Source organism: Octopus bimaculoides, chromosome 26, assembly GCF_001194135.2.
Source record: "Octopus bimaculoides isolate UCB-OBI-ISO-001 chromosome 26, ASM119413v2, whole genome shotgun sequence".
NCBI lineage: Eukaryota > Metazoa > Mollusca > Cephalopoda > Octopoda > Octopodidae > Octopus > Octopus bimaculoides.
This window is the reverse complement of record NC_069006.1, coordinates 22,784,488-22,796,102: the sequence shown is the minus strand read 5'-3', so window position 1 is coordinate 22,796,102 and position 11,615 is coordinate 22,784,488. Positions and strand designations below refer to the sequence as shown.

General features: G+C 35.7%; 1 protein-coding gene across 3 annotated transcripts in view; it reads left to right on the top strand.

The window, feature by feature from the left end:
* The window catches only part of LOC106876520 (cilia- and flagella-associated protein 74), a 59,473-nt gene extending 48,862 nt beyond the window's left edge, over window positions 1-10,611 (top strand). For all 3 annotated transcript variants that reach the window (XM_052976867.1, XM_014925100.2, XM_052976868.1), the window contains 11 exons: window positions 3,480-3,645; window positions 4,295-4,414; window positions 4,681-4,836; window positions 5,717-5,876; window positions 6,342-6,407; window positions 7,178-7,266; window positions 7,394-7,517; window positions 8,506-8,621; window positions 8,857-8,925; window positions 9,229-9,294; window positions 10,272-10,611. In XM_052976867.1, coding sequence (XP_052832827.1) covers window positions 3,480-3,645; window positions 4,295-4,414; window positions 4,681-4,836; window positions 5,717-5,876; window positions 6,342-6,407; window positions 7,178-7,266; window positions 7,394-7,517; window positions 8,506-8,621; window positions 8,857-8,925; window positions 9,229-9,294; window positions 10,272-10,385 — 1,246 coding nt within the window. In that variant the 3' untranslated portion in view covers window positions 10,386-10,611. The remainder of the gene's footprint in view (window positions 1-3,479; window positions 3,646-4,294; window positions 4,415-4,680; window positions 4,837-5,716; window positions 5,877-6,341; window positions 6,408-7,177; window positions 7,267-7,393; window positions 7,518-8,505; window positions 8,622-8,856; window positions 8,926-9,228; window positions 9,295-10,271) is intronic.
* The last annotated feature ends 1,004 nt before the right edge of the window (window positions 10,612-11,615 follow it).

Here is an 11,615-nt window from a genome sequence, read left to right as displayed (position 1 = left end):
GAGAGAGAGAGAGAGAGAGAGAGAGAGAGAGGAAAATTTTTATTGTCACTAATTGTAACTCAGGATGCCAGAACACCAATATTGCAAGAAATAAGAGTTAAAAACTCCTAATGTTGGGGGGACAAACACAGGCACATAAACACACACACACACACATATATACAACGGGCTTCTTTCAGTTTCCATCTACCAAATCCACTCACAAGGCTTTGGTCAGCCTGAGGATATAGTAGACGACACTTGCCCAAAATGCCACGCATTGGGATTGAACCCGGAACCATATGGTTGGTAAGCAAGCTACTTACCACACAGCCACTCCTGCGCTCATATACAAAAATAGACCATTTTGCATTTGTACATAATGAAATGGTTATAGCAAGGCATTAAGTTATCACAGTTAAAGTCTGTGAATTTTGCTGAAAAATCTAAATTATGCATCTGCTATTGTCAGTGACTAACCACAGACTGAAAGTCAGGCTCAGTATAGTTTGAAATATATACAATATTGAGTAGAACCAGAGAGTTTTAGAAAGAAACAAGAAACTTCTCCATTCACTGTAAATAATTTTGCGTAAAAACCTCAAATCATAAAAATTGACAGCAAAACAATAGAAAATCAATTTACAAGATGAAAATTGATACAATTAATGGTCAGTGATAAAAGTCAATGTCACTGCAAGAAATAAGCATTGTGTAAGAAATTATAGAGATGAATAATATTATTTCAGCCTGACTATCAGTATATTAAACATCTGATACTTAAATTTGTTTAGCAAACTAAAATAGGACATTAGTTATACATATCAAAATGCTTAGAGCAAAGCATTTATCCATACATACATACATACATACATACATACATACATATATATATGAGAGAGAGAGATTTAGGTTGTGTGTCTGTGTGTGTATAGCAGAAAGTTCAATCTTTTTCAGCCTCAATATTTTTGTTTACTTTTCTTTGTTTATTCTCCATCTCTTCTTTCACCACATCTCACTGAACTTCTGGAAAGGCTTTTGAAGTTGAGATAACTAACAAAACATTGTGTGGTGAAATACTGTTATCTAAATATTTAATTAGGGTGGGGCATCATGGTGTTGAAGTCAGCATGGAGGGGAAACCGTTTCAGAAGCAACGAAACAATTTTCACACCACCTTACTTAGATAGCATGATATTTATGTGTCATTCCTTTCAATGTGTAGAGTGTTTGTGTGTGAATGTGTGGCCAAGTGGTTGAGACGCTTTGCAGTCATTAGGTTTTGGATTCAATCCCACAGCATGGTATCGTGAGGAAATGTCTTTGACTATAAACTTAGTTCCATCCAAGTCTTAGTAAACAGAAATGTAGTGGAAGTTGTCAGAAGTACATAGGGGTGAGTGTAGTGAGTGGCAAACGAAGGTGGAAGGTTGTTGATGATAGATGTGGGACACTACTAAGAATGAGTTATGGGTGCCAATAGGAAGTGCTTCAGGGCAGAAGGTGAGATAATCGGTAGCACAGGATGGGTGATCAGTGGAAAATATGAGTGGGTAGAGTTGACATTAAGATTTAAAAGATGGATATTAAAGGAAGAGGTTCTAGGGAGTAAGGCTGACAACTGGTAGCACAGAAGAGGATGAATTCTGTAATTCTGCTCGTGTTTGATTACAGCAGTAGAATATTGTAATAGTAAGGAGAGTGAGGGTGAGGATGAGTGGGTAGGAAAGGCTTAACAGGGACCAGTTGGGCAAGAGACCCAGTTGTGTGCATACACATTATACATCCAAAACCTCAGATCATCTTCATTGAAAGCATGGACTACTTTTGGAATGTGACTTTTCCAATAACAGCTCTTCAAAATGCAATATCTTCCTAGTACCCCCTTTTTTGCTTTGTGGACTCATCCATGTCCACCATAGTCTTTTGAAAATGTTCTTGTGGACATTCGGAACAGTTTCATCTGCTTGAAACTTATCTCTAATTTGAGTGATGGGAAGTTACATTGTTAGATCTGTTTGAAACTCCCTCCTAAACTGTCTTTGCAATTTTGACTGTATTTTCAAAGTCCCAGTAGCACTTTAAGACAAACTTCCTTTGCTCGAAGCCTGGTCTGGCTCCCTTCATTGTTTATAATGTGTTAAATCTAAAGGAAATGAAATTTGGGGCAAACAACCTTTGTGTGTGTCTGTAATGTGTGTGTGTGTGTGTAAATATATGGACATACATGTAAATACATGTATGGATATGTATATATTACACACACACACACACATATTTATATAGAAATCTGAAAGCAGAACAACTAACCATCTAACATATGGACAAATTATGCATAGTTTATAGCTTTAATGGCTGTTATTGGTGAAGTAGGCCAATGGAATTGTTGTTTCATGAAGGTGGTGATGTCGTCGTTGTTGTTGTTGTTTTCAGTGGGTGGTAGGTTTTATATTTGAGTAGCATCTGTAAGTCAACACCACACTGATGAGTGTCTGTCACAGAGATGATGTCTGCCGAGGAATTCTAAGGACACTGTTATGGAACATGCTGACAACTTCACATCATGAGTGGGTGTGTGTTTAATGTGACACACACACATATAATGATGTATGCATGTGTGTGTGTGCATATATATATATATATATATATATATATATATATATATACACACACACACACACACACACACACATATATAAATATATATCATCATCATCACGTTAAACAATGATGATGATGATATATATATGTGTATATATTGTCTCACTGTGAAAAATAGACAAGTGGGCTGGACTGCATATTTTATTTTACCCCAGGCAATAAAATGACTCAATCTTGTTCAACCTTCACTGGGGTAAAAATACCCATCTGTGCACCAAGTAATTATATAGTTATTTATAGTGTATACAATCTCAAACAAAGCTAAACTTGTCTGTCTAATTTGCATAAGACTGCTAGAAGAAAAACGACCATCTTTGGTTTCAAGATGAAAATTATTCTTCAATCAGGATAATGCTCGGCCACATACAATGAGGATGACATCCCAAATGCTGGAGCAGTTTGAATGGGAAACGATGTCCCACCCACCATATTTGCCAGGAATTGCCCCATCTGATTATCAGTTATTCCACAATCTTCAAAATCATTTGGATGGAAAAAATATGAATTCTGTAGACGAGATCAGCACAGTACTGGAGGAGTATTTTTCCTCATGGACAAGTCAATTTTGAAAGAGGGGCCTTGCAAGTCTACCAGATAGATGGAAGAGCATTGTAGAAAATTAGGGAGAGTATATTTTAGATTAAAAAAGAACTTTGTTGATCTTAATTTTGAAAAATAAAGGAAGTATAAAAAAGACTGCATTATTTATGGGATGATCCAGTATATATATGTGTGTGTGTGTGTGTGTGTGTGTGTGTGTGTGTGTGTGTGTGTGTGTGCTGAAATATTTATAAATTATTGAAGTACAAACTCTTATTGCACAGTTTCTCTATTTGCAGTGTATCAGAGACACTCTACCTAGAGGTGTACTGTACAACAATCAGCCCATCCATTATTGTATTGTCAGATAATGGGAAAAGTGAAATGAACTTTGGGAACATCTGTGTTGGACAGTCCAGAATGAAATCTCTGACCATTCAGAACATATCAGATGACACCATCAAAGTATCCTTTAAGGCAGTAATTCTCCTTCTACATCACAGAGCTGGTAGTGGTGCTGGTGATGGAGTCCATAATGTATATTGGTGATTTCAGTAGTGTATTGTGCATCCATGCTGTGTGCCATGGTAGAGTAGTGTGTTGGGAATCCATGTTGTGTGTTTCATTGCACAAAGCTGTGTTGGGAATGCATACAGGGTGGGAATGCATACAGGGTATTCGGGCTAAATTTGATGATTTTTCATGTGTCCTTTTTTTTCAGGAACAGCTTGATGTATTGCTGAACAGTTATTGGCATTGGAGAACATAAAGATTGAAGTTGTTGAAAACGTTATCTGACATGGAGGACTGGAAGCCATATAAAATTTGAAAAAGAGTTGCTTGTGTCATGATGATTCACAGCAGCATCCTGACTGATGGCCAATATTTGATAGTTCTTCACAGGCCTTTCATTAATTTTAGTTAAACCTTTTAGGGTAGAAATTTCTTCCCAGTCAGGGACCATGAAGAAGTCCTTTTAAATAAAAGATATCAACTTCTATTTCAGTTGGCCAAATCATTTAACATGGTTGTGTTAAAAATGTGTGGAACCCTTTAATTTTATTTTGCTTTCAATGACTCAGTATTATCTTATTGTCCTTAATCTGTTTGATAGCTCTCCACATCAGTTTTCAACACAAATGGACCCTTTCTGATCAAAAATTCCTTCCCAACTCTACAACCAAATGATATACATTCATTAATTATTTCCTTCTCTCCTTCCACTGGTGAAGAGGTATGATATATGTTTCATTATGAGAATTTAGTTGCTGAAGTAACAATTAAGTTAGAATGAATTTAACTTGTCTCTGTATGCTGCACATCAGATAATATTACTGCTTAGCATTTTTTTTTTAAAATTTTGTTTTACACTATATGGCTTTGTGAGAGGAGAAAGGGCTGGGATTTTTCGATAAAGTCTAAGCCCAAAATGTCAAGCCTTTTCCTTTTCTCACATTGACAATTTCTAACTACCATACTATCGTTAACTATCTTTTTCAGTTTTATGAAGTCCTCCAGATCAAGTCAGCATTATCATGTGTGTATGTCAAGGTAACTGGGGTTGGAATTGTTCCAAATCTGAAGTTCTCATTTGAGGGCAGCATCTTTGATATGGGCTGCATTAATGCTGGAGAATTCTACAACAAAACATTTACGGTAATTTATGTTCTCTACTGGGAAAACCTTGAAGATTATGTTTCAGTTATGTTTCTGTGATGCCAGATAAATCATCCTCATCATCTTTATCATTATCATTGTCATGAATATGTGAATACAGAATTTAGCATACAAGTTGGGGTTCACCAGGGTTCAGTTCTCAGTCCACTCTTATTCATCATAGTCCTCCAGGCCACAACAGAGGAATTCAAAACTGGATGTCTATGGGAACTACTATATGCTGATGACCTGGCTCTTATTGCAGAATCTGTAGTAGAATTGGAGAAAAGATTCCAGGCATGGAAACAAAACCTGGAATCAAAGGGCCTTAAAGTTAACCTAGCAAAGACCAAAGCTGTAGTTAGCAAGGAAACAGACAAGGCTCTCTTTCCGTCAGGTAAATGGCTCTGCACAGTATGTAGGAAAGGAGTTGAAAGTAATTCCATTCGCTGCACCCAGTGTAAGCTATGAACACATGAGAGGTGCAATGGAATCACAGATAGATTAACAGATAAAGTTGTCTTTGTATGTGGCAGATGTGCAGGATTAATAAACATTAAGGGTACACAGGAATTAGACTCTCTCAAATGCCCAGGAAGCTCTTGAGGTTGTAGATAGTTTCTGTTACCTAGGTGCCTTGGACAAGTGTCTTCTATATTTCAAATCCTCCTGTTTGATGTAATAAATGATAAACTTGGGAATTAATATTAGATGCATCAATGCTGATCATATCGGATGAAAGACAGATCCCAAGTTAAAATCAATGGCTTGCTATGCTGACAAAGATGAGAGTAGACTAGAATTATATGTGCACTCGGCACACAGCAAGACTAAATGTGCTCAAATATGCAGAATGTGACATTGTGTTTATATTTTGTAGATCCAGAATCTCTCACCAATTAGTATTGACTTCACCATTGAACTGGCAAGTATATCTGATCAATATTCCAAAGATACTGAATGGAACATTCAACCAGTTAACACCGTATACAAACCCCTTCGACAGAATTTTCCACACCAACCTTTAAAACCTTTCATTGGTAACACTTTCAATTTATTTTTTGCTTTTTTTTTTTTTGTTTGTTTTATTTTTATCAGTTGTTGTTCTCCCTTTTTAATAAAGTAAACAGGAAGATATAAGGAAACTAACGCTGGTCTTCTTTGAAAGTTAGTGAATATAAACTGTCCAAAAATGCCTGCAAAGTTCTTACCTTCGAAGGTATACACAGAGCATACACAAGATAAAACTGAATATTGTAAAGTTATTATTAATCTACTTAATGTTGAAACTTGTGAAAATAATGATTAAATAACTGCAGAGATTTATTTTTCAAATATTATAAAACTTTTAGTCCAATATTTTTTTTTTTTTTGTTTATCTGTAGTCAAAATAATAAGTACCAATCACATCTTATCTTAGCAAAAGTATAGTATGTTACCAAACCAAGCATTAATTCACTCTGGGAACTCATTTCTGTAAATATGAATAAGTTTCTTTATTGTAGGCATACAGAATTATAATGGCTTGAATGTGTTTGACTTGGTCCCCAGTTCTGGACAGATTGCAGCTGGTAAGGAGAAACCATTACTATATTACTGCTTTTATTAAGATTGTGTGTTTCTTATTCTCTTTGTCTGAGTCAGTAAACCAGTTCTGGTTGAGCAGAGACCCCTGATCAAGAGTATTCTAGCTATGAATATCGCTTCTCTAATTCAAAGTATTCCAGACTGCATTATTCAATGTGTCATTTGAAACAGAAAATAAGAAGGAAAGTTTGGGTGTTATTTCTTGCAGATCAAGTAACAACATAGAGGCCTTCTCATTTATTTGAAAGGTTTTTTTAGTTGTCAGTTTGAGATGCAAACACGTCTGTTATTTAGCTCTGGCTTTAAGATGAAAAGTGATATCAATAATGACAGATGCAGACATAGTTTTCATTTAACCATATGTAACATAAATAGAATACATGAAACTTTAATATCTTTAAACACACACACACTCACACACACACACACAGAGTAGAGCATCAAACATAATGCTTAGCAGCATTTAGATATTTTGCTTGATGTTCTGAACTGAAATCCAATCTTGGCCAGTTGTGTGTTCCATCTTTGAGCTTGATAAAATTAATGTCAAACTCAAGTGATGTATATTTATGGGACTTATAAAACAGAATAATGAACTTTGGCCATGAACAGAGTCTGTTGGAATAAGGATCATCAGTTTGTTGCAGTGTAACTAGCTAAAGTCCCATTCACTGTTGCTAACACCTGACCAGTTTGTTACTACTTTTTAGAGGAAGAAAAAAAGCATTATTTTTCTGACATCTTTTTCCCTTAGGTAGTACCAAAGAGATCACTATAACATTTGCACCTGACCACACGAGTAAATCCTTCTCAGATATTGTGAAAATAAACACTTTTGAAAAGGTAACTTTATTCTCTCTCCTCCCAATTCCCCATGTACTTATGAAAATAAGAGTCAATATATTTATCTTAATGGAGACAAAATGAACAGGACTATCTGTGTTTCAATTTTAAACTTCTCTTCTTTCAGAACTGTGTCCATTCTTTCCAAGTTGTTGGTCAAGGAAAGGGGACTTCAGTTTTCTTTGATGAACATGATAAACCAGTTCCTGCCATTGAATCTCTCAGCCTTTCAGCACTTTCACAAATGCAAGGTAAGCTGCCCAATATATCACTTCAGTTGTAGCTACATGCACACATACTTACGTAAATGATTTCTTATATAGGACAAGACTTCAGATTTTTGGGAGAGGAGCATAGACTGTTAAACCAGTCCCAATACTTGACTGATAGCATGCAAGACAGAAAAGCCTGTGTTAATGCATACTTTGATGGGACAATCTCAGAAGATTCCCAATCCGAGAGACGAAAGACGATTGCAGTTGTTTCATTAGTTATGAGCTTCTCATGTCAAACATTGCTTTCTTCAGAGCTTGCACAGGCAAAAAGTCACTGATGTATAACATATGAAGGCAAGTCTCTAGTAGATATGGCTCAACAAGAACTATGATGACAGTCACAGAGGGGAGAGAGGGATAATGACTAATGGTGAAAGGAAACGTGGTTGTTTATAATTGTTTTTATCACTTCTGAGATGTTAGAAATGAAAGCAATAAGCCAGTAGCTGGTAGGTTTCCTTTGTTCAGGATGTGAGTTACTTTTGCATGTTTTCATAGAGTGGACAGAAAGGGCATCGTATACAAATCTTGAAATGGCAGAATAGTCACAGCTTGATTGCATTTGATGCTAAAGGTCTACTCAGTTTGAGTTGATCTGGTGCCAATGACAAATGCAGTACTTCCCATAGGTATATACTAAAGATGAATGAGTTCCACCAAGTTGACTTACTCCAGATACAACTGATGAAAGCTTCTCCATCTGGTAGAAATAACACCCAAGCATCCCTGAAATCACCCTACTATCTTAAAAAAGGAAGGCTACATTGGTTGATGTAGTCCTACATACTCACTAACAGGACAAGATATTCACCATTGGAATACCTTTGGTGAAAGATCTACTCAGTTTTGACAGTCCTGGGGCTAAACAAGACTAGCAATACAGGCAGAGAACCTATGTAGTCACACAAAACAAAACGTATCTTTTCTGCAACTGTTTTATTGATTTGTTATTTTGTTTTTTCAGATGACACAATTCTTGTAAATCTACAGAGTATATTTGAACAAGATAAATGTAGCATTGTAAAGAAAGAGCTTTCATTTGGCAGCATCATAAATACCACGTCTTCAAGCCAAAAAAAGGTACATCCATTTATTGCCATCATCATCGTATCTAAAAATTATATATATATATATACCCCTTTGCCACTCAGTCATATAGGAAATTGAGGAAAAAATCAAAATGTTCACCATGATAGAATTTAATAAATAGCTATTGTTTGTAAGGTTTGTAATTTTCTTTTAACTTTTTCACATTTTCTGCAATTTTGCTGGGTTTTTTTTTTTTTTAACTCTCATTAATGAATATATCCTACAGGGAGGAGAGGTTTCCTTTGAGGTCACCAGTGATTTTACATCGAAAGGATTCAGCGTAGAGCCACACAAGGTAAAATATCAAAGTAATAATCTTTTACATGTGGAAATATGTTGGTATCAAAGAGTGAGAATGTGTGTGTGTGTGTGTGCGTGCGTGCACATGCATATGTGTAAGGGAGAGAATATGTGCTTGAGGAGAGAGTGTATGTGTGAGAAAGAGAATATGTGCATGAGAGAGAAAGTATGTGTGAGAGAGACATACAGAAAGACAGAAGAAAGAGGAAATGCATGTTGTGGTGGTAAAGGGTGTTGATACCACTTTTGGTAATTGTGGTAGTGGGAATAATGATGAAATCTTTTGCTCTATTTCCAGGCATCTTTAGATTCTGGTTCAAAGAAAACAGTGATATTAACCTGGAACCCACCACATGGCTCTAAGGTAAATAATAGAAATTTTCAGATTATTTTTATTGCAGATAAACATATTCATAAGAGAAATATGAATGCTGGGTGTAATAATGGTACTAGTTTTGTGAGTGGTGATTCAGTCACTGTTTTAAAGTTCTATATTTCTTACGAGCGCTTGAGAAGAGTTTGGTAAGTTTACTTAACATTATGAGTAGAAAATCTAAAGATGTTTCCTTGCCCTTCATCTGAGGGTGAGGAAGAGAAAGGAATAGGGGTGTTCCCACTTGGTAGTGAGTAGTTAACTTATCTACAACTAAATGATCTGAGCAAATGTTAGGTCCATCATTCTTCACAGCCACTCTACTCTTACCCAGCTCTGCCACAAGCTACCCTATGAATTTATTGTCACCAACAAAGTCCATCACAAAGTTATTGTGATTACAGATATCTCTCTTTATCCCTTAAATATCTGACAATAGTTATTGTTCTTAGTATTTCACATATTTCAGATTATAAACTAAATATTTAGAATATATTTTTTTACAATATTTACACCTACACTTTTATTTCTTAGGCCAAGCACACCACCATATTTAACAACAGCATCATTATCTGCTCCTTGAAAGACTTCAACAGAGTTCATTTGAAACAGAATGCTTTGTCTATATTGCATTTGCAGAATGAATGATCTCTCTTTTTTGTGTATTGATCAGTCATAGGAGGAAGGACAAACACCTAGTGTCAGGATCTCAGACACTTGGTATCTTCAGCAGAGTTTTAAATCTGAGAATAGCCTTCTTCCAGCTAAAAGCCAACTGGTGGTTTCAAACCAGGTGGCAATATGAATTATAATCGATGACTAATACTTATGAATTGAGACCTTAGGAATTGAAATTCACTTAAGTTTGAAGCAAGTCTGGGGAATAAATAGGTCACTAGTTAGGAAGAACAAACTCTAATTGTAGTTGTCATCGCTAATCAAATCTCTGTCTAATTTATTTTTTTCAGCCTGGATATTCCATAAAAACAATTCTTCCATGTAATATGAAAGGATCTGATGCCACCGTCTACCCAATAAAAATATATTTATGTGCGGTTGTACTTCTGAACTGTACTCCATAGCAAAGCATGCAGGTTCTTCACAAATGTCTATATTTCTCTCTTAAATACGAAAACAAGAAATATTTCTTCATCTGCAGTGTTTATTTACAGTAAAATAAAGGGATACCTGAGGTGGAATCCAAGTACCTCAGAAACTACAGGACCCTATCACTGCTGAGAAAGTAATGAATGTTTAATTTTACAGATTCAATTAAGTATGTAACTTATATTAAATTATTTTTTACTATCAAGGCTTAAAGTGATTTTTTCCCCCCTATAGGTTTTCAGAGAATTTGTCAGCAGATAGCTTTAAATTTAAATGTGGATGAAATTTTGCCAAAGAGCAAGGGGTTCCAATTCTGATTTAGGCTGGGGTCAGAGTGGCAATAATGATAAGACCTAAACTTGACATTTCAACTTTCTGAGACTGATTAGTTTGGTAATGGCAGGGGAGAAGTCAGAATCAATCAGCTATACCCTTTCTCCAAATATTTGTATGTCAAAGTTAGAAATAAATATTACTCAAGTAGTGAAGTGATAGACTAAATGCCCTAACATTATTTAGTTTTATTGCTTTACGTTGTGAGTTCAAATCTAACTAGAGTCAACATTACCTTCAAGGTTGTTGAAGGATAATTACTCAGAGACGTCCTCTGCATGAAAAGCAATTGTTAGGTCGGTCTTAGTATATTCAGTGCAGTGAAAAAGCCATCTAGAAATGAAGAAAAGATATTAATTCGTTCGTTTAACAGTTACACCAAGTACGGGAGACAACTCTGGCATTCTTCAGTCATACTATACAGAAATGTATAGATTTCATAAGATACACACACTAGGGAGTCTCAGAACTGTTGTTTAACCTGCTAGAAATAACACCCTTAATTATTTCCAGCTTAATTTAGATCATAATAGGAATGGCTGTGTGATTAAGAAGTTCGTTTCACAACCACATCGTTTCTGGTTCCATCCTACTGCATGACAATTTGGATAAGTGTCTGCTATAATGGCCTTGGAGTGACTAATACATCAAGAGTCAAAAATGGTAGACAGAAACTGTTTCTGTGAGATTTACGTAACTGTTTGAGCAACAATGGTCTCCTGTAAATAATATACCCCACAGCTTGTTTGTTTTATCATGTGTCATGATCAAATGGAATAAAAAGTACCTTACTTGAAAAACAAAAGCTTGGTGCCAGGAAAAACATCTAGCCATAGAAGAAGTCTGATCCAATCTCTACTAGAATGTGAAAA